At 44.0% G+C, this 23,865-nt stretch overlaps 1 protein-coding gene across 3 annotated transcripts in view; it reads right to left on the minus strand.

The window, feature by feature from the left end:
- Nucleotides 1–21,607, minus strand: part of LOC139534227 (metabotropic glutamate receptor 8-like) — a 245,152-nt gene extending 223,545 nt beyond the window's left edge. The window contains exons 1-2 of one of the 3 annotated variants that reach the window (XM_071333170.1): nucleotides 21,441–21,607; nucleotides 15,628–16,491 (exon numbers count right to left, since the gene is read on the minus strand). In XM_071333170.1, coding sequence (XP_071189271.1) covers nucleotides 15,628–16,182 — 555 coding nt within the window. In that variant the 5' untranslated portion in view covers nucleotides 16,183–16,491; nucleotides 21,441–21,607. The remainder of the gene's footprint in view (nucleotides 1–15,627; nucleotides 16,492–21,440) is intronic. The other 2 variants (XM_071333169.1, XM_071333171.1) reach the window with 2 other exon arrangements.
- Nucleotides 21,608–23,865: the final 2,258 nt, after the last annotated feature.

The raw sequence follows: 23,865 nt of genomic DNA on the forward strand, positions 1-23,865 counted from the left end.
CAATGAGATAGCCATTTGGTGGTGGAATGTAGTTAATTACATGGGCGTGGTGTTGGTTGTGCTAACGAGGTATGTCTGCCTCGCCACTCTGTATGTGTTTAATTGAGCGTGTTTAATATTGTTATGGATCTCAGTCTTTCCATTTACCCAGGATTAATAGCTCGATTCTCTCTCCACTCAGAGTGAAAGGCTTCATCCCAAATGGCACCCTATTCCCTACATAGTGAACTACTTTTGACCACGTCCCACAGGGCTCCGTGTAGGGGATACGGTTCCATTTGGGACACAACCAAAATGAATAAGAGAGAAAAATTATTTGCTGCCACAAGTGACAGGCACAAACAGAAAACTAAAAGTCGAGATTATTATATTTATATATTCACCCCCTGGCTTGAAAGGATGTAGATTTCGAGGCGGCTTGATTTATGAACAGTTGACTTTTTCAACTAAATAAATTGCTAATGCAGTGGCAGGTGCCGTAGAAATGGCCTGCAGGTAATTATATATGACACCTAAAGTAGCCTATTAAAAATAATTCCATCGTTGAAGTGGCACTTGGCAGAGGCAGGGGAGCTGGGAGAGGATGCAGAAAGGGATGCTTTCTGCCCTCTGAGTGTGTGTGTGTGTGTGTGTGTGTGTGTGTGTGTGTGTGTGTGTGTGTGTGTGTGTGTGTGTGTGTGTGTGTGTGTGTGTGTGTGTGTGTGTGTGTGTGTGTGTGTGTGTGTGTGTTTTTAACTATTTTGTGGGGACCAGCAGTCCCCACAAGAATAGTAAACAAACAACTTTTTGACCAACTGGGGACATTTTGTTAGTCCCCACGAGGTCAAATGCTATTTCTAGGGGGTTTAGGGTTAAGGTTAGAATTAGTGTTAGAATTACATTAATTAAGGGTTAGGAGTTAGGGTTAGTTTTAGGGTTAGGAGCTAGGGTTAAGTTTAGGGTTAGGTTTTTGGGTTAAGGTTAGGGTAAGAGTACGGGTTACGGTTAGGTTTAGGGTTCAGGGAAAATAGGAGTTTGAATAGGACTGAACTGTGTGTCCCCACAAGGTTAGCTGTATAAGACTGCGTGTGTGTGTGTGGCTAACAGCGTGAAACTGATAATTAATTAGATTAGTCCCTTATGGAAGGGCTAAGTGGTCTCTTGGTGGTTAATTTTTCAATCAAATTTGCAGCCAGTGCAGTTCTGAGACCAAGTGAGGATGTTTGACACACAGGAGAGGTGTCACAACAGGAACAGAAATATAACCATCTGGACACTATTTGATTACATGACATTGATATGGTACTGGTAGTCCCTGCATATAGCTTCATTCTTGTGTATAATTATGATTATTTTTTTTACTCTGCATCATTGGGAAGGTGCTCAGAAGCAAGCGTTTCAGAGGAAAGTATATACCCGTTGTTTTTCGGGTGTATGTGACAAATACAATTTGATTTGATTTGACACGATTCACACTTGATAACGTTCACAGAAAAATGGAAATAGTGCTGCTATACCGATGACCAAACTTATCAGTATGCATTTCAACATCAAATCAAATCAACTTAAATCATTCACAACAGGATGTCCAGGGTATGACCCAGATATTTAACTAGTTTCTGAAAGCCATAGGGAATAGTGTTCCATTTCTGGCACAATGAATGAAATGATTGGAAACAGTTGGCTCCCATGTGTAGCCCAACTCCTGAGAGGTGCTGTTGAATTGAAGGGTTCGTGCCCACAGCTCCTCTCCCCTGTCTCCTGCTCTCCTCTATGACATGAGAGAGATGAAGGGATGGAGATTAGAGAGTGACAAGAGAGGAGCGATGTCGCCCCCTCTGCTACCCATCTACTGGAGAGATCAAAGGGCCATGATGTCACACTTCTGGGCACCTGTTGGGGGGGGGGGGGGGGGGGAATTCAATTCATTCAATTTGAGATGTGAATGTTATGGTAGTACAATACTGTTTCTTGGCCAAAAACGCATGAAAATGGAGACCAAGTGTTCTGTATTTCATCAGCTAACAAGTTAAGATCTAGGCCTTGATGTGAGAGCAATTTCTACCTGGAGTCTTGTTAGTCGGTTAAAAAGTGGGAAACTTCAGAGGCTGGAGAGGCACAGCACCAATTATTCAGGCAAATACACGCTTTCCCCACGGGGGAGAGGGGAGGAGAGGAGAGAGAGGGAGGGCTGAGAGCAGCTATTGATTAGCACTGCAGTGCCATACTTTTTCTTATACGCACATTCTCTCTCTCTCTCGCTCTCTCCTCTCCTCTCCTCTCCTCTCCTCTCCTCTCCTCTCCTCTCCTCTCCTCTCCTCTCCTCTCTCACTTTATACTGAAAATCAGAGGGTATCCGTCATGCTACAGGACAAATTATAGAGATTTGAGACCAGTAAACTCTTTCCTCTCTCTTTCTCTCTCACTCTCTCCCCTCCCCCTCCCCCCATCCCCATCTCTCCCTCCCTTCCTGAGGGTGCCCTGGTCTTTGGTGATGTCAGCCTTAGTCACACACAGGTCCGAAGGCCAAAGCAGTTTAAAGGCTTTCTTACCTTTTACTATTCTGCTCTCTGGGTCTCACTGGTCTCTCTCTATAGCTACGCACACACGCAGCCCTGGCCTTAAAGGTAGGATTCTTCATAACTCTCTTTTGTCTCAAAGTAGGTTGAGTAGAAAGGGAGGTCAGATTTCTTGTAGTAGGTACACCTGACTGTTACACACTCCCTCAGTCTCTACATATAAAACAGTCAATCCATCCACTGACAAAAGGACATGTGATAGAGAGGAAGAAATAAACACGTACTTCCTCCGTCTAAACCATCTCAACCGGAACATCCATTTCAGTAATGGGTGCAATAAGTCCAAATACCCGATTGATATAGATTTGAAAAATGTATATTATTTATATTTGAGTATTATAAGATTATTTAGTCAATCAATGTACATGCCACACAGAGATATTGAAGCAAACAATTCTAAAAATCAACCTGTAATAGAGCATGCTGGGAAAACGATAATGATGAGCGTGGTTTTGGGTTAACACTGGTTATTAACACCCAACACCTGGATTCTTTTTCACCAATGAGTGTTATTTTAACACTTACAGAGTTAATTTAACACCTGAATAAACACTAGAAATGTTATACTGAAAAATCAACACTAGGTAACACTGGCCAATTTGCTGTGCACGCACATGCACAAACTCACTCTCTCTCCCTCTCTCTGTCACTTTATAATGGCAATCAGAGGGTGGCTGTCACACTACAAGACAAATTATAGAGATCTGAGACCAGTAAACTCCTTCCTTTCCTCTCGCTCTACCTCTCCCTCCATCCCCGTCTCTCCCTCCCTGCCTGAGGTTACCCTGGTCTTTGGCGATGTCATCTTAAGGTGTCCACATGCTTTCCAACCGAAACAGTTTCGAAGAGTGTGCATATATTATGACAACATTTTGTGAAGTTTTTGTTCGTTTTGGACTTCGGTGAGGGATTTTTCAGCTGTTCGGGCACACACAAAAAAATTCTGGAGGCAAGCCGAAGTCTACAGTAGGGCTGTGGCGGTCATGAAATTTTGTCAGCCGGTTATTGTCAGGCAAAAGACTGCCGGTCTCACGGTAATTGACCATTAATTAACATCAACACGTCTAGCATCTCCGGGCCTCCACGCACACAAGCTGCTGATAGAACATCTACATTTAAAAAAGTCTAATAACTCAATTGAAAATACACCACCACAGTAAATCCATTATTTATTTTAGGCAGGTCTAAAGAAATGAAGAAAATGTATTTCAGAAGAACAGAATTGGCCAACTGTATGTTATCTGGCTATGGTTGCAACTAAAGTTGCCAAATATCTCTAAATCTAGCGTATAGGACCTGTTTCAAATAATCACTTTTACGCTCAACATAGCCACTTCAAATTCACACTCGCTCTGGTATGGGAAAAATATCCTTTCTATTTTATTCAGCTAAGTTCAGTTATATTATTTTACTATAAAATCATATAAAATAATGCCATATGCACTCGTCCATATGCACTCGAATAGCTTATGGAGGCCCCTTTCCTGCCGGGTGGTTTCACTCATGTCAGCTAGGCTACTCCAGTTATCTGGCCGTGCAACAGGTGATATTCCACCCAAACTATGTACGCCAAGGGGCTGTCCAACCATGGTCCTGCAGCTACCCAGTGCTTCATTTGGGAAACCAAGTGAAATCTGTACAGGAACATCTATAGTAAGGTTTTCACAACAAAACATATTTCATTAAACTGTTGACAGCCCCCGCTCTCTGCACACTGGAGAAAGGAATATTGTATAATGGCACAATCATTATTTTAATTAGTTTTTTGGGGGGGCTTGGGGTCATATATAGGCCTATGCATATGCATAAGCTCTAATATGCATATGGGGTTTTGAATTAATCATCACCTTAGAATGCACTTTCCATTTTGTTGTGCTAGGCTTTGAAACAATATCCACAATGACCATGTTTTTACACTCAGTTTCAACCTGCTGTTGAACATCTTTCTTCAAATTGATCATCACAGTGAGGTGAGTTTTAAAAGCACATACTGTTTTGATAATAAGTGTTTGATTGAATTTTTTGATTGAATTTGCATTGATGTCAGAGTGATTAGAAGGACAATAGAGTCCTGAGTACCCGGCCATTAGCGACCTGATGATCATTATAGAGTTGGGTCCTACTAACACATGTCCAGAGTGCATAAAAGGAGATTACATTCCCATAGAATTTTACTGCGGTCATGACTGCTGGTGTGGCGGTAATACGGTGCCGCAACAGCCCTAGTCTACGCCCCTTTCGTCAGTGATTGGTCAACAGTAGGGATTCTTCAATAGTCTTTGTTGTCATTCAACGAGAGACGACTCGTTTTCATGCACATTTTTTCATTGAAAAATACTACGCCAAAAACCTTTGGTATGCAAAATGCATCATACAGGGATGATTTCTGTATTTCGAAAGTTATATATGTTGAAAACATGATCGGTGACAAGCAAAACATTTTGAGACTATGTCAACAATGGACTAATGAAACAAATTCCAAAAGATAGTTTTTGGGTGGAGTGTTCCTTTAAGGGAGTATGCGAACGCAATCCTTCGGTTCGCCGAGTCGACTTCGGCAAGCCGCCAGCCAAACTGAAGCTTACTGACGTCTTCGGTCACACACAGGTCCCTAGGTAGCCTGTGAAGGAGGGAGGGATGGAGAGATCAGGAATGGAGAGAAGGATGGATGAAAGAGGGGTTGCCACTGAGGCGCAGTGGGGCCCTGCTCTGCCACAAAGGCTATTTTAATTCTAACACTTATTGGCTATTCCTTCTCTCCCTCTATGCATTATTCACACAGATCCAAAAAGACAGACAGTTAAAAATACATGGACAAGGCCAACACAGTTTAGAGGCTTTCTTACCTTTTCCTATTCTGCTCTCTGGGTCTCACCAGTCTCTTTCTATAGCTACGCACACGCACGCACACACACACACACACACACACACACACACACACACACACACACACACACACACACACACACACACACACACACACACACACACACACACACACACACACACACACACACACACACACACACACACACACAGCTCTGTTCTTAAAGATAGTTATGAAGAACCCTATCTTTTGTCTCAAAGTGGATTGGGAGAAAATGAAGGTCAGGTTTCGTGTAGTAGATATGCCTGTCTGTTACATATTCCCTCAGTCTCTGCATATACAGTGCATTCGGAAAGTATTCAGAACCCTTGACTTTTTCCACATTTTGTTACGTTACAGCCTTATTCTACAATTGATTAAATCGTTTTTTCCCCCTCATCAATCTACACACAATGGCCCATAATGACGAAGCAAAAACAGGTTTTGACATTTTTGTTAATTTATTAAAAATAAACAACTGAAATATTACATTTACATAAGTATTCAGATCCTTTACTCAGTACTTTGTTGAAGCACCTTTGGCAGCAATTACAGCCGCGAGTCTTCTTGGGTATGACGCTACAAGCTTGGCACACCTGTATTTGGGTTGTTGTCCTGTTGGAAGGTAAACCTTCACCCCAGTCTGAGGTCCTGAGCACTCTGGAGCAGGTTTTCATCAAGGATCTCTCTGTACTTTGCTCTTTTCATCTTTCCCTCGATGCTGACTAATCTCCCAGTCACTGCCACTGAAAAACATCCCCACAGCATGATGCTGCCACCACCATGCTTCACCGTAGGGATGGTGCCAGGTTTCCTCCAGACCTGACACTTGGCATTCAGGCCAAAGAGTTCAATCTTGGTTTCATCAGACCAGAGAATCGTGTTTCTCATGGTCTGAGAGTCTTTAGGTGCCTTTTGTCAAACTCCAAGCGGGCTGTCATGTGCCTTTTACTGAGGAGTGGCTTCTGTCTGGCCATTCTACCATAAAGGCCTGATTGGTGGAGTGCTGCAGAGATTGTTGTCCTTCTGGAAGGTTCTCCCATTTCCACAGAGGAACTCTAGAGCTCTGTCAGAGTGACCATCGGGTTCTTGGTCACCTCCCTGACCAAAGCCCTTCTCCCGATTGCTCAGTTTGGCCTGGCGGCCAGCTCTAGGAAGAATCTTGGTGGTTCCAAATGTCTTCCATTTAAGAATGATGGAGGCCACTGTGTTCTTGGGGACCTTCAATGCTGCAGAAATGTGTTGGTATCCTTCCCCAGATCTGTGCCTCGACACAATCCTGTCTCTGACCTCTCCGGACAATTCCTTCGACCTCATGGCTTGGTTTTTGCTCTGACATGCACTGTCAACTGTGGGACCTTATATAGACAGGTGTGTGCCTTTCCAAATCATGTCCAGTCAATTGAATTTACCACAGGTGGACTACAATGAAGTTGTAGAAACATCTCAAGGATGATCAATGGAAACAGGATGCACCTCATTTCGAGTCTCATAGCAAAGGGTCTGAATACTTATGTAAAGTTATTTCTGTTTGTTCTTTTATACATTTACATTTTTTTTTACTGTTTTCACTTTGTCATTATGGGGTATTGCGTGTAGACTTCTGAGGACATTTTTTTATTTAATACATTTTAGAAAAAGGCTGTAACGTAACAAAATGTGGAAATAGTCAAGGGATCTGAATTCTTTCCGAAGGCACTGTAAATCAGCAAATCCATCCATTGACAGAGGGATATGTGGTAGAGGGACAATAGAGAGGAAGAATATACATATACATAGACATCCTGATGACGCCATTCCTGTACGAGTCCGGAAATGGGTTCTGAGAGAACAGGAGAGTGCATATATCACGACAACATTTTGTGACGTTTTTGTCCGTTTCGGACTTCAATGTTATGTTTCTGGAGGCAAGCCGAAGTCTACACTCGGGCTGTGGCGGTCATGACATTTTGTCAGCCGGTTATTGTCAGGCTAAAGACTGCCGGTCTCACGGTAATTGACCGTTAATTAACATCAACACGTTTGGCATCTCTGGGCCTCCACGCTGATGCGCACATTTGGAACGTCTACAATAACTCAATTGAAAAAACACCATCACAGTAAATCTAAGGTCTAATGAAACATTATGATATGAAGAAAATGTATTTCAGAAGAACAGAATATGAGTTGGCCTACTGTATGTTATCTGGCTATGTGCCATGCTATGGGCTGTAGGCGTGTTCATTTAGCAGACAAGATGTAAGTCCCCTGACATTATTTTATACGATATGATTTTATAGTAAAAGAACATAGTTGAACTTAGCTGAATAAAATAGAAAGGATATTTTTCCCATTCCAGAGTGAGTGTGAATATGAAGTAGCTATGTAAAGGGGATAGCTATGTAGCTACGGAAAGGGGATCATTTGAAACAGGTCCTAGATTTAGAGATATTTGGCAACTGTAGTTGTGAATGATGAAAACCATAGTGCCGTGCTGCCGACCACCATTTAACCTCTATTTAAGTATTCACAGCCTATTTTCAGCTCTCTCTCCTCGTCCACTAATGCTGTTTCCATGTTTTCCCACAATCCTTTTAAAAATAATTCTGGGGTGCTGATAAAACATAGAAACAGCTCCCTCTGGACAGGAGGCTGGGAAAAGAGAGGAGAGTTACTCTTTCTTCCCTTCTTTTCCCCTCGTTCTCTTCCAACCCTCTTGTTCCCCTCTTTCCCTGTATTCCAACAAAGCCCTAGGAGCCAGTAAGAGCCAGTGCACAAAACCTGGGACAAGTACAGAATTTGAATATTTTCAAATAACTTGTAAAGTACAGGAGGCGAGGGTGATTTGGCTTGGGGTTTGCCCTTTCAAATCAAATCAAATCAAATGTATTTATATAGCCCTTCGTACATCAGCTGATATCTCAAAGTGCTGTACATAAACCCAGCCTAAAACCCCAAACAGCAAGCAATGCAGGTGTAGAAGCACGGTGGCTAGGAAAAACTCCCTAGAAAGGCCAAAACCTAGGAAGAAACCTAGAGAGGAACCAGGCTATGAAGGGTGGCCAGTCCTCTTCTGGCTGTGCCGGGTGGAGATTATAACAGAACATGGCCAAGATGTTCAAATGTTCATAAATGACCAGCAGGGTCAAATAATAATAATCACAGTAGTTATCGAGGGTGCGACTACTCCATCACTCATCGCAACCAAGAGAACCAACCATTGAGTATCAAACTTCCATTCGTCTCCTTATGTTGTTCAGCAACAAAAACAAAGCTCTTGTTCATGCCATGCAACCATCTTGCTTTGACTACCCATATACCGTAGATATACAGGATAACGTTAAGAAGACATAACACAGTCACAGTCACTTGCACTGATCATCTTGCTTGGACTACCCATAGAGGTATACTGCATGATAATCACCAGGCAGTTTCTCTCTCAGGCAAAAGCTGTTTTGCAGTGTGTCACTCTGACAGGTAGTTTATAAGAGGCAGCCTACGGAGTTATTTTACACATCTCCTCTTCAACCCTGGGGGCCTCCTTAGAGGCAGCTGACAAGTCTCAGAGAACAGCCCAGACACACTTCTAACACACACAGACCAAGAACACTGCTAACACACACACACTTCTTACACACACAGACCAAGCACGATGCTAACACACACACACTTCTTGCACATGCAGCCCAAGAACCCTACTAACACACACTTCTTACACAAGCAGACCAAGAACACTCCTCACAGAGACTTTTAAAACTCACACAATCCTCAAACACACATCCTATATCCATATACGCACAAACACAGACAAACACACAAACCTAACACATGCACCCCAAATACACTCCTGACAATCACACACATATTTAATTCACACCCATTACACAATCTCCTCACACAAACGCGTTCCACACACTCGTGAGTCGTGACACACTTAGCCCAAACACACTACTCTCACCCCTTACACAACTTCCTTACAGACCTGACCCAAAAACACTTGTTACCCCCATTCTCTTAAAGGGATAGTTGCCCCAAACACACATTCTACCACCAGGCTTTTCCAGAATCAGATTTATTATAAAAACAAACTCTGGTGACCTCGACTCATTCTCAAAGAGCTTGAGGAGGAACTGGTAGACACATCATAACTTACCACGTAAACAAACTTCACTCAAAAAACTGTGTGTGTGTGTGTGTGTGTGTGTGTGTGTGTGTGTGTGTGTGTGTGTGTGTGTGTGTGTGTGTGTGTGTGTGTGTGTGTGTGTGTGTGTGTGTGTGTGTGTGTGTGTGTGTGTGTGTGTGTGTATATGTTGCCAGCGGGGCTCGTTTGATGAATCATCAGTACGTCAACCTGGCTGAAAATAAATAATTTCAGACGTAAAATTAGAGCTCTCCTCGTTAGTGAGGGCATGGTCTTCGCTCTCTGTGGTGTGGCGGCCATCTTGTTTGAGACAGGCAGAGAGAGTCTACGTCTGTGTCCCCCCTATTCCCTAAGTAGTGCACTACTTTTGACCAGGGTCCATAGGGCTCTGGTCAAAGGTAGTGGACTGCTTAGGGAATAGGGTGCCATTTGGGAATCAGTCAGTCGCTCCTCTCTAATGAGATCTCCTGGTTGTTGTTGTTGTTGTTGTTGTTGTTGTGATGTGAAGAACCCCTAGCTTCATTATCAACCACTTAATTCTCTCATCATTAAGGAGATCAACAGCACAATCATCAGAGTCCCTGAGACTCCTGAGAGAGACACGCTCTCTATTTCTCTCTGTTGATCTCAATCTCTCTCTTCTATCCCTCTCTTCTCTCCGTCTCTAAATCGCTCTCTCTTCCTCTCTCTCCCTTCCTAACTCAGTTCACAGTAAAACAGACACATATTAGCACGCTTTCTGTCTGGACCTGTCCAGTCACATCCTCAGAAGTCTTGCCTTCTGGCCTCCTGGTCGTCTGTAACTCTGTCTTTTAAACTCTTCAATGCAGAGGGCGAAATCATCACGATGACTTCTATGTGCCGTGTATGACTCATGAGCGTGTATTTGTTAATTCCATTCCAGTCTAATTGTTGTCTTCGGAGTGTTATGGAGCAACACAATCTTGTTAATAATTCACTGAGCAGTCTTTGAAATGATCCTCTTTTATCAACGTGTTCTTAGTTCAACTACAGAGTGCATGATGTTCCCGGGGGGCCTCAAAATATTTGCTCTCGCCAATTTGATTCTCAGCAAGACTCTGAAATAATCATTCCCTTACACCCCCTCAATCCTCTTACCTCTTGGCCAGTTGGGAGCAGAGAGATTCATGGACAGACTAGGAAATCCAGCTCAGGCAACAGAGAAACGATCTTCTCCTCATCCTATCAGACGATAGTAACACAGTAACACAGAGACTCTGGGTAATATCATATATCGCAGCAGATAATACTGCTCCAGAAGCTGCATTGTAGGAGTGTCGCGTTATCTATGAAACCTTCACACACACATGCACTCGCGCGCCAACGCATGCATGCACACACAGACACCCCTTATTCCTCCCCAAACACAAATGCATTTTGAATATGCACGGGAAATTATGGGAAAAGACATCACTAACGTTCCCTTTCTATCTGACCTTTTCTTCAGTTTAAATGGATGAAATAGAATGGACCCCGAACCTGTCTACACAGTGATCCAGAGTCCCATAGATCTAATAATCAACAGTATAATTACCAACCTGGCCCCTCTGGAGCTTCTCAATCAATACCCAACCAGGCAGGCAGGCGGGACAGGTGTAGGCCTGGTTAACCTGCCTTACAGGGGGCAACGAAGGGAGGAGATACCCACAGTCTGTGTCCACTACCAGCCCTGCTCTGTAGAGAGATAGGGGGTGAAACATGGAGCAGCAAGGGTTACTGGAGGGAAACTGTTGGGTCTGGTTGGGGTATCCAGGGCTGGAACGTCCATACATCCATCCTCCATCTCATTTCTCCCAGTTTCCACCACCACCATGTTGGTAGTGTCTGCTAGGTGCATCTAGGTTCTCCTCTTATTTGAGACAGGCAGAGAGAGTCTATGTCTGTGTCCCATCTATTCCCTAAGCAGTCCACTACTTTCAACCAGAGCCCTATGGGCCCCGGTCAAAAGTAGTGTACTACATAGGGAATAGGGTGCCATTTGGGAAGCAGTAGGTCTCTCCTCTCTAATAAGATCTCCTGGTTGCTGTTAGGATGTGAAGAACTCCGGGCTGAGTAGGAGAGTATGTTGTGTTTGAAATATCCGGTGCAGGAACCTCCATCCATCCAACCTCCATCTTGGATCTAATTCCTCACAGTTTCCACCATCACTGGGCTTCCCCATTTGGGTTTACCATGCTGCTCAATGCATCTGGGTTCTCCTCTGTGCTGCTAAGGGAGTCTGGGGGCTCCAGTGGGGAGATTAGCTGGCCCATGCCACCCAGTATGACATCTTCTCCAACATGCTATTTCCAGACGGCAACACACACTGCATCATTCATGAGACATGAAGCAGCAGATAAAGCATCTACATAGTATTGTGATACGGAGCACAATCCATCCTTCCACACACACACACACACACACACACACACACACACACACACACACACACACACACACACACACACACACACACACACACACACACACACACACACACACACACACACACACACACACACACACACACACACAGAGAGAGACACACAAACACATACACACATACATTAAGTGTTCAAAACATTAACAACATCTGGTCTTTCCATGACATAGACTGACCAGGGGAATCCAGGTGAAAGCTATGATCCCTTATTGACGTCACTTGTTAAATCCACTTCAACCAGAGTCGATGATGGATTGTGTACGTGTGCCATTCAAAGGGTGATCTAAGTGCCTTTGAAGGGGTTATGGTAGTAGGTGCCAGACGCACCGGTTTGCGTCAAGGACTGCAATGCTGCTGGGGTTTTCATGCTCAACAGTTTCCCGTATGTATCAAGAATGGTCCACCACCCAAAGGACATCCAGCCAACTTGACACAAACGTGGGAAACATTGGAGTCAAAATGGACCAGCATCCCTGTGGGGTCGGGGGGGGGGGGTGCAACCCAATATTATGATGGTGTTCTTAATGTTTTGTACACTCAGTGTATACATACACACACACACACACACACACACACACACACACACATACACACACACAAATGCTACAATGCAAACACACAGACAGACACACACACAAGCCTACCAATCCCCTGCTCTAAATCCTATTAGAAAAATGAGAGCTGTGCGCAGCCACCCAAACACAAGTCCCTGTGTGTGCCGTTTCCATGACAGATTCCTCCCTAAATCATGTTTAATATTATTATGCACAGAGTTAGACTACAGCACTGCCACTCACACAGAACCAGGGCAGTGATATGGTGAGAAAAAGGATAAATATGAGAGAGAGAGAGAGAGAGAGAGAGAGAGAGAGAGAGAGAGAGAGAGAGAGAGAGAGAGAGAGAGAGAGAGAGAGAGAGAGAGAGAGAGCGAGAGAGAGAGAGCGAGAGAGCGCTAGAAGAGAGAGAGAGAGAGAGAGAGAGAGAGAGAGAGAGAGAGAGAGAGAGAGAGAGAGAGAGAGAGAGAGAGAGAGAGAGAGAGAGAGAGAGAGAAGATAAAGGTGTATTGCTGAGAATGTCACATGGATCATTAGGAGGCACATATTTCCACATTGTGCTCACATCGATCAAACTTGTTCAACTAATGATGGCGGCAACGCAGACACTCTTGTGCTCGTATACATACACTCCTCTGTTCCAACCACTCGACCATTAATTGGCTTTTGTACCCTAGACAGTAATTGATTTCATTGTTTCTCCATGTTCTAGAAAGCCCATTCTAGACCAGTCTAGCATAGATCCAATTTTATCATCAAACTCCCATGACCAAAACCTCATACACACACACACACACAGTCTCCTGGGCTGGGGGCAGAGTGAAGTGGAGTATTCTTCAATTAGATTGATTGCATTTTAATTGGTTGTCACAATTTAACTTTATCTGCCTGCAGTAGTGAGAGAGCACGGCTGGCTGAAGTGGCGTCTCCGTGTGTAATACCAGAGAATCAATGTCAGAAGCCAGGCTGAGAACACAATAATGGCTCTGACTGACAGACACACACACACACACACAGGTCAGGGTAATATCCTGCTGGAACAATGAGCATCCATCTGAGGAGGAGAGGATAAAAGGAGGAGGAGGAAGGGAGATAGACATGATGAAGCCCAGGCCCTGGCAGCCAGCAATATAATCCATTTACTGTAAAGAGACCCCCTACATCCAACACACAGTGGCTGGTGTTCAACACCTACACACACAGTGCAATAGTATCCGCAAAAACACAACACAAATATCCACGGTATGGCTCCGACATCAATGTAAACACAAACCATGACATCACCAACACTGAAACTACCAGGGTTCTTAAACCAGACCCAGCCTGACTAACCCAACCAACCTCAAGTCAATCTAAACCAGACCCAGCCTGACTAACCCAACCAAACTCAAGTCAATCTAAACCAAACCCAGCCTGACTAACCCAACCAACCTCAAGTCAATCTAAACCAGACCCAGCCTGACTAACCCAACCAAACTCAAGTCAATCTAAACCAGACCCAGCCTGACTAACTCAACCAAACTCAAGTCAATCTAACCCAGACCCAGCCTGACTAACCCAACCAAACTCAAGTCAATCTAACCCAGACCCAGCCTGACTAACTCAACCAAACTCAAGTCAAACTTAACCAGACCCAGCCTGACTAACCCAACCAAACTCAAGTCAATCTAACCCAGACCCAGCCTGACTAACCCAACCAAACTCAAGTCAATCTAAACCAGACCCAGCCTGACTAACCCAACCAAACTCAAGTCAATCTAACTCAGACCCAGCCTGACTAACCCAACCAAACTCAAGTCAAACTTAACCAGACAGCCAGCAGCATACCACCCTGCATACCACTGTTGGCTTGCTTCTGAAGCTAAGCAGGGTCGGTCCTGGTCAGTCCCTGGATGGGAGACCAGATGCTGCTGGAAGTGGTGTTGGAGGGCCAGTAGGAGGCACTCTTTCCTCTGGTCTAAAAAATATCCCAATGCCCCAGGGCAGTGATTGGGGACACTGCCCTGTGTAGGGTGCCGTCTTTTGGATGGGACGTTAAACGGGTGTCCTGACTCTCCGAGGTCATTAAAGATCCCATGGCACTTATCGTAAGAGTAGGGGTGTTAACCCCGGTGTCCTGGCTAAATTCCCAATCTGGCCCTCAAACCATCTTGGTCACCTAATAATCCCCAGTTTATAATTGGCTCATTTCTCCCCTGTAACTATTCCCCAGGTCGTTGCTGCAAATGAGAACGTGTTCTCAGTCAACTTACCTGGTAAAATAACGGGTATAAAATAAAAAGACCCAGCCTGACTAACCCAACCAAACTCAAGTCAATCTAACCCAGACCCAGCCTGACTAACCCAACCAAACTCAAGTCAATATAACCCAGACCCAGCCTGACTAACCCAACTAAACTCAAGTCAATATAACCCAGACCCAGCCTGACTAACCCAACCAAACTCAAGTCAATCTAAACCAGACCCAGCCTGACTAACTCAACCAAACTCAAGTAAATCTAACCCAGACCCAGCCTGACTAACCCAACCAAACTCAAGTCACACTTAACCAGACCCAGCCTGACTAACTCAACCAAATTCAAGTCAATCTAACCCAGACCCAGCCTGACTAACTCAAGTCAAACTTAACCAGACCCAGCCTGACTAACCCAACCAAACCTGACTAACCCAACCAAACTCAAGTCAAACTAAACCAGACCCAGCCTGACTAACCCAACCAAACTCAAGTCGATCTAACCCAGACCCAGCCTGACTAACCCAACCAAACTAAACCAGACCCAGCCTGACTAACCCAACCAAACTCAAGTCAATCTAACCCAGACCCAGCCTGACTAACTCAACCAAACTCAAGTCAAACTAAACCAGACCCAGCCTGACTAACCCAACCAAACTCAAGTCAATCTAACCCAGACCCGGCCTGACTAACCCAACCAAACTCAAGACAATCTAACCCAGACCCAGCCTGACTAACTCAACCAAACTCAAGTCAAACTAAACTAGACCCAGCCTGACTAACCCAACCAAACTCAAGTCAAACTAAACCAGACCCACCAGAAACCAACCCAGAGACGTTCCAGTGTCCTTACCTTGAACAGCCTCAGTATATTGGCAACCATTATGGACACGGAGCTGGCTGCCGCCCCGATCACCCCCACGATCTTATCAGGCTTGGCGAAGATGGGCAGGTCGCCGTTGGCACAGCGTACGTCCGAGCCGTCCTTCTCGATGAGGGCTTGGACAAAGGTCAGCGACTGCTCCAGGGCATATGTGTCTCTGGAGCAGGTGTCCAGGATCCGGGCCCCCAGGGTGATGTTGGGGAGCAGCTCCGTGTCCTTGTTGATCAGGTCGATGGCAAACATCATGGCCTCAAGACGGTGGATCCCTTTCTCCTTCTTTAGTTCCCCGCAGGGCACGCCGCCGCCCCCCCGGGAGTGCACCGGGAACAGGCCGCCCAGGATGATGTCGCCTTCCAATCGGATGGAGTGGGCGTACTCCTGATTGGGTGCAGTGCCGATGGCGGGGTCCGTGATTCGCTGAGGGGAGGCCAGGGGGAGGAGCCAGGAACATGAGGTAAGGAAGTGGAAAAGGAAGTGGCCTGCGGCGAGGAGGGAAGGGAGGCGTTGGGGTTCCGACAACGCCATGGTAACAGTTGGATGGCGGTTGTGGGAGGAGTTACTGAGAAGTTACTGTGGAGAGTGTGGGCGGGATCATAGGTGAAAGGGCGTCAGTCCCCCGGGGGAGGAGTTCGGGAAGGAGTTAGCAGGCCGCTCTAAGATGTCCCGGGCCCATGAGGCATGCATGTCCCAGTAGAGGAGAGAGCGAGAGAGAGAGAGAGAGAGAGAGAGAGACAGACAGAGAGAGAGAGAGACAGAGAGAGAGAGAGAGACTAGTAGAGGAGGTGAGTGCAGCTGCAAGTGATGATAATCCTGAACTCACATCTTCAGCAGACCCTGCAAGATACACACACAGAGAACACAAAGCAGTCAGTGCCTCAATCAGCCATCTACTGGGTAGCACACACAGTCTCTCCCTCCCTCCCTCACACACACACACCCACACACACTGGCATTCACAAATCACTGTTCATGCTGCAACACCTGTCTTCCAGATTCAAGAGCAAGAGAGATGAGCATTTGCCACACACACAGTACAGCCCCCTCCCCCCTCACACACACACACACACACACACACACACACACACACACACACACACACACACACACACACACACACACACACACACACACACACACACACACACACACACACACACACACAACCACCAATCCTATCCCACTGACAAGTCCATCCTATCCGCCAGTGCCAAGCCTGTCAAACACAAAGTGCCAAGCCTGTCAAACACATCAACAACGCTCCCGAATGCATTATTCACGTGGACAGAGTGAAGGTTACTCAGTGTGTAATCATTCAGTCATTCAGTGAACATCTACTGGTTCTACACCTGTTTGACTGACAGATGCATGGGAATCAACACCTGGAAGGTGTCACCTCAGCTACCTAATCATTATCATCAGAAACAGTACAGTGATGATGCAGCAAGCCATCCTAGTATGTGAGTCAGTGAGAAGAGGCAAGGCTTTCGTGGAGCAGGTTTGGTTTAACTCTCTTTGTTTTCTTGCTGGTCTCATTCCCGCTTTGAATGTCCTTCACGAATGGAAGTGATGTCATGGCTGGCCAATCAGATTAGGCAACTGGGTGCCCTCAGTACCTCAAAATATCATATCCACTGGTCGGCCTAGTTTATCTGTAGCCCACTAATTAACTTTTATCATTCATATCCATAAGGCAAAAGGAAACCGCACACTGCTCTTGATAGTATCACTGATATTTAATAAGCTTACGTATCGGCCTCACGGCCTTCGTCAGAGCTCTGACGAAGGCCGCGAGGCCGATACGTAAGCTTATTAAATATCAGTGATACTATCAAGAGCAGAGTGCGGTTTCCATTTTTCCTTCATCTTGTTCAACTGTTGCCATGCACCTGCAAAAAGATTGCTCAGATGTGCGAGTGCCTTTTGAATCATTCCTATCATATCATCACTCAATATTCCTCAGACAAAACAAAGGCATGGAGGAAAAGACAATCACTGAGAGAGACGAAGAGGGCCTTCCTAATAGTGTGTTTGATCGCTTATGGTTTGACCACACCCGCTTCCCCAAAATAGTCAACTGTGTGGATATTCTTCTGAGTTGGATAGAAGAGCATATAAATAACATCACAATGTGGAAATATCAATGAGTTTCACATTCGTAGCGATACTGTACATATGGCAGTATTGGCTAAATAAGTCTAAATTCCTCCTGCGTGACATGACCACTTTTGCGAGCGCCCGTGTGCGTTCCAAAAGGCACAGATGCTGCGCAGTATGCTTGTGTGGGCTGAACCGGCTGCGCATTTCTGGGATGCTGAGACGCTAGGGAACTGCTGCATCATTGCATATAAATAGCCTAATGTATATTCGGGACATCGTGGCAATATTTCTCCCTCCCTCCCTCTCCATGTACCCATATTTCCACACATATCAATATCACCTTTCCACAGATCCAGCACTTTCATATACACTGAGTGTGCAAAACAGTAAGAACACATTCCTAATATTGAGTTGCCCTCAGAACAGTCTTTTTGCCCTCAGAACAGACTCAATTCGTCGGGGCATGGCCTCTAAAAGATGTTGAACGCGTTCCACAGTGATGCTGGCCCATGTTGACTCCAATACCTCCCACAGTTGTGTCAAGTTGGCTGGATGTCCTTTGAGTGGTGGACCGTTCTTGAAACACACGGGAAACTGTTGAGCGTGAAAAACCCAGCAGCGTTGCAGTTCTTAACCAAACCCAGTGCGCCTGGCACCTACTACCATACCCCGTTCAAAGGTACTTAAATATATTGTCTTGTCCATTCACACTCTGAATGGCACCCACACACAATCCATGGCTCAGGTGTCTCAAGTGTCTCAAGGCCTACAAATCCTTCTTTAACCTGTCTTCTTCCCTTCATTTACACTGATTGAAGTGGATTTAACAAGTGACATCAACAAGGGATCCTAGCTTTCACCTCGATTCACTTGGTCAGTCTGTCATTGAAAGAGCAGGTGTTCATAATGTTTTGTACACTCAGTGTATAGTCCCTATGGTTGCTAACTATACTCTAAGGAAATACATGAATCATTTACCTTGAAAGGATAACATTACTATAGCACTTTACCAAGCACTTTAACAATAAAAAATATATATAATGCACTTGGGTAAGGCACACGCATTTGAATATAAAACAGTATACCTTTATGGTTTGGTTATATTGCTAATTGGCTATTCAGGCTGTATTCATGCGTACACTGTAAACCCCAATGTGCTGTCTTTACGCAAAACCTTTGAGGAAATCCATTTCACTTAATATATTTGAGTACAGTAATTGTGTAGTCTTTACTCAAAACTATAGTCACTGTGAGCCTGTAGGGGTTCCAGATTTGAGTTGTATCAGCTTGAACATTTTGAGTAAGCCACGCATCCACCATAATTTCCCAGTGTGCCTTGCCTTTTCAAGTGAATTGTAGTTACCACCCATGACTGTATTGTTAGTGACAGAGACATGGTTGTTGAATTCATTCAATTTCAGTCCTGTGGCCTTCACCAGGTGAGTTCCTAGGCAAATGTTATTATAATTAAACTCTTTATGACAATACATAAGGCCTTATTTTGAGGTTGAACAAAATTAGTTACTTTACCAGATTTTCTAAAAAATCCTGGTTGAAGGATTTCCAGGAATCTTCCAACCACAATTTCTGGAAATCCTGGGATATTCACAAGAACTTTGCAACCCTAACTGCTAGTCACATTACGCTGGCTTGCAAAGTGAGGCGTAATTCCTATTGGAAACCAGACAGAGATAGGCTATTCAACAGTTGGAATTCTTAGTCACCAACACTCTGCATTCACAATGACTGCAAGGATCAGGAAAATTCTGAGGAGACTATCTAACCCATTTCAACTGTAACAACTATTTCATTAAGGGGTGCAAAAAATATTATAGAATAGTTTAGAAAAAAATACGTTATTTGTCTTTATTTCACATAATATTTATCTATCAATCCATCCCTCAACCTACATGCAAAAACACAGATATTAAAAACAATTTTAAAAACTTGACCTGCAGTAGAGCATGCTGGGAAAAAGTTATTTTGTTGTTATTTATAACTTTAAAAAGAAATTGAGTTGATGTGATTTCTCATTTAGTTTTGAGTCAATACCACATACACATTTTAAGCAATAATGACTTTTCATTGACTTTGAGTTCAACTTACTAGAAGTATTTGAGTTAATAATGGCTTGGGTTTTACAGTGTAAGAATGGATCTTTCAACGTATTGTTTTCTTTTACACCATTTTATTTCACTTCTGCAATAAAACGTTATCACGTTCGATCCTGCTCGGGTTGGAACGTGTGACTCACTAATAAGAGAGAATTGATAGGACGGTAGAAATTCCAGCAGTGTGGTCGTTATTGTTGGCAGTAAGATGAAGGGAGTATTACCCTGCGAGGCAGAGACTGGCACATTTCACTTTTTAATTTACACCAATCACTAGGTGTCAGGCTGCACCGTCCGCTCTACCGGTCATTATATTAGGTCTCCTCGTGTACAGAGACGTTCTCTGGGAAGCACACTGCTCTTTCCACAAAGTGATGGCTTTTCTCGCTTTTTCGCCTCTCTCTCTCTCTCTCTCTCCCCCTCTGCTATTTTCTCCCCCTCCCTCTGCTCGTTTCTCTCTCCCCTCTCCCCGCCCGTTCCTCTCCCTCTTCCTCCTCCTCCTCCTCCCCATTCGTTTCCCACCTCTCACCGCACCCGTTGAATATGACATCTGTTTTTTTGCATTCAGATCACAGGAAGGTAAAGACACCAACAAACGGGAACGAATCAAACACATCCCAAATCCCTCCAATGGTTCCCCCCCTAAATTGACTTGTGATTCTCCAATTCCCTTGACCCGTTCTTGCAGATGAGAGAAGCAACGGAACTCCTTACAGAAGACGTGGTGGAAGTGGTGTGTTAGTATGATTTGTTGCGGGGATAGATAGGGTTCAATTTGGGAAACACCACCGCCACCCTCTGTTACACACGACTGATTAAAGCAGTGGCATGAAGCAGGCAGCTATGGAATACAAATCTTGTTTGTGCTCCAAAGAGAAATAACGACCTAATGATGTCTTCATGGTAGCATACATATAATTAGATAAAAAAACATTATCAAGCCATAATGTTTTTAATTCAAGTTCAATATAACATTTTGCGTTTTTAGATTGAAACAGCGTCGTTCATGTGTGTGAAATAATGCGTCCTTTTTCAGTGAGCTCTGAAAATCACACTATTCATATCCCAATTATTTTAATCTAATTGTCCAATATTAATTATAATTAATTATATCACAAAATACGACGTTTGGGCTACAGATAAGACCAGGTGTATGGATCATTCCTAAATGCCATCAGAGGGGATGCTGTTTCTTGGCGCGCGGAACAGAGCAGAGCGCGCCATTCCTTTGGGTCAATATCGGAACTTCATTGCGGAGCTCAGCAGTTTCCTTTCCCAACCCTGAACTATCTCATTTAGCTACAGGTCACGACTGATTAATGATACCGTGGACTGTCAACATCAACTATACATATCGATAATGAAAGGATAAATAGTTATTTAAGGGATAATTTGCAGAACCATCGAGGGTAATTAATTTAACAATGAGGGAGAAAAAAAATGCAGATGGATAAAGAGCGATGGATTCTTCAGACAGAGGAAGATAGGGGAAATCTGGAAGAAGGATATTTGATGGGACCTTCTCAGACATACGAAATTTATGAAACGAAATATGTAATTTAAAAAAATGCCTACCTGCTTTTCCGTGACTTGATTGAGGGTTCCTCGCGCCTTCGCATCCCACTCACAGATGCACGCGCCTCTGGTTTTCGGTGCTGAAAGGGACAGCGCATGCAGCCATCCAGCCAAGCAGCGAGCGCGCGTCTCCGCCAAATGAATCACAAAAAAACACCCACCGGCAGCGATTGGTCTCCCAACTCTCTCTCTCTCTCTCTCTCTTTCTCTCTCACCCTCTCTCCGCATACCCCCTTCTCCCTTTATCAGCATCGACACCATTTATCTGTAGCATAAATGACACAGAAACTGTTTGGAATACAACATTTAAGCAGTCACATTCTGATGCATCTGCCCAGAAGAGTCCCATTAAATGAATCAGTTATGATTGAAATCAACGTCTGTAAACAAGACATCTGACGACACCAATGAGCCTACATCTACTATCTGCATAATAGCCAACAAAAAACGCAGGCATTGATTCCTCTCGAACGCTCACACCAATATACAAGTGTTGCTACATGCAAATAGGCGAATTTTTATCAATAGGACTATTGGTTGCAATGATCAATTTATAACTTGACTTATGCTATGTATTGATAATTAACAACCAAAATGAATACGGACGGGAGTACGAGCAAATGTCAGGCAGCTGATTCATCAACAAAAAAGTATTTCACGTTCAATGAGGCTAATGTGCGAGACGTGATACAATTGTGTCATGACTTTAGGAGCGAGCGCCTCACTAGATAGAGCACTATCGCCATCTAGCGTTACGTAGCCCACAGTAGGTCTAGAAACGAAACTTTGGTCATGTCAATTCATGGAAAACGATTGATTTTTAGCTCTTCTGTTAAAAAAAAGCCCATAGGTTGAATCAACCTAAGCATACTTTTCAGGGATAGACTATCAATACGCATAAACACTTCAAATCCACCAATAATATACCTACTTAAATCCGAGCCTCAATATCCAAAGTAGCCTAGCCCAGTGGTTCTTAAATAGGGTCCGCGGACGCCTGGGGGTCAGCGGAGGTACTACAAGGGGTCCGCTGCCTGATCGCAAAATACTGTATCATATACAGTAAAGCAGCCTGTCGGGCAAGCCAAGGCCAAGTGACTCACTGTCTGTACGAGCAAACCATTTTCGTGAACGGTACCTAATAAACTAAAAGGCGAAAGAAAAGCCTTAAACATCCTCTTCAAATCCACTTCAATCGCTGTGGATGATTGGGGAGGACACAGGTTAAAAAGTGACATCAATAAGGGATCAAGGCTTTCACCTGGATTCACCTGGTCAGTCTATGTTATGGAAAGAGCTGGTGTTCCTAATGTTTTGTACACTTAGTGTGTATAAAACGTTCCTATTTCAACATTTTTATGAATATGGCTATAAACGAATTTTGGGCAAGGGATCATTGGAAAAAGTTTAGAGGGTACAACACATAGTAATATTATTCATCCAAATGAAATCTTTACCCATAGATGCACAGCATGGGCCTGGTTTACACAGATATTGGCAGCCACATTTAGCAGAGGTTGCTGGGGGGAGGAGCTATAGGAGGATGGGCTCACTGTCATGGCTGGAATGGAAACCACATGTTTGACTCCGTTCCATGAATTTCATTCCAGCCATTACAATGAGCCCATCCTCCTATAGCTCCTCCCACCAGCCGCCTCTGACGCAAATAATCAACAAAATCCTTGTATTACCTAAGAATGTTGTTTTGAACATAAATGCACTGTACTTTATGCTTTACACTGCAGCATTCTCTCTGCCACACGGACAAATGTGTAGAATTGCATGGAATTAGCTCTCTGACGACAAGTTGGGAGGCCTTTAAAATGTTGTTTTCCCCTCCAGGGCTCTAGACTTTCTTTTTTAATCTTTTTTTTAGGGGGTGGATCAGCTTTAATATTGCGGATAGATTGTTGCTTCCGTCAATGTAATTGTCTGCATCATTTCCAAACCCCCATATATTTTGGGGGTAAATATATATATAGATATCTATGTACATATGTACATACACACCACACATATATATACATATATACACTACCGTTCAAAAGTTTGGGGTCACTTAGAAATGTCCTTGTTTTTGAAGCACATTTTTTGTCCATTAAAATAACATCAAATTGATCAGAATTACAGTGCAGACATTGTTATTGTTGTAAATGACTAATGTACCTGGAAACAGCTGATTTTTAATGGAATATTTACATAGGCGTACAACGGCCCATTATCAGCAACCATCACTCCTGTGTTCCAATGGCACGTTGTGTTAGCTAATCCAAGATTATACCTTTATTATCAATTAGTAAAATATATTTGAGTTTAACCACAATATTTGTTGTATTATTTGTTTTGTCTTTTCAGGTGGAATAAATTGCAACCAACTTCTATGGCTTGTTTAAAAATACGATATTTTGGAGATTATTTCGTTTTC

The sequence above is a fragment of the Salvelinus alpinus genome, chromosome 11 (assembly GCF_045679555.1).
Source record: "Salvelinus alpinus chromosome 11, SLU_Salpinus.1, whole genome shotgun sequence".
NCBI classification, from domain to species: domain Eukaryota; kingdom Metazoa; phylum Chordata; class Actinopteri; order Salmoniformes; family Salmonidae; genus Salvelinus; species Salvelinus alpinus.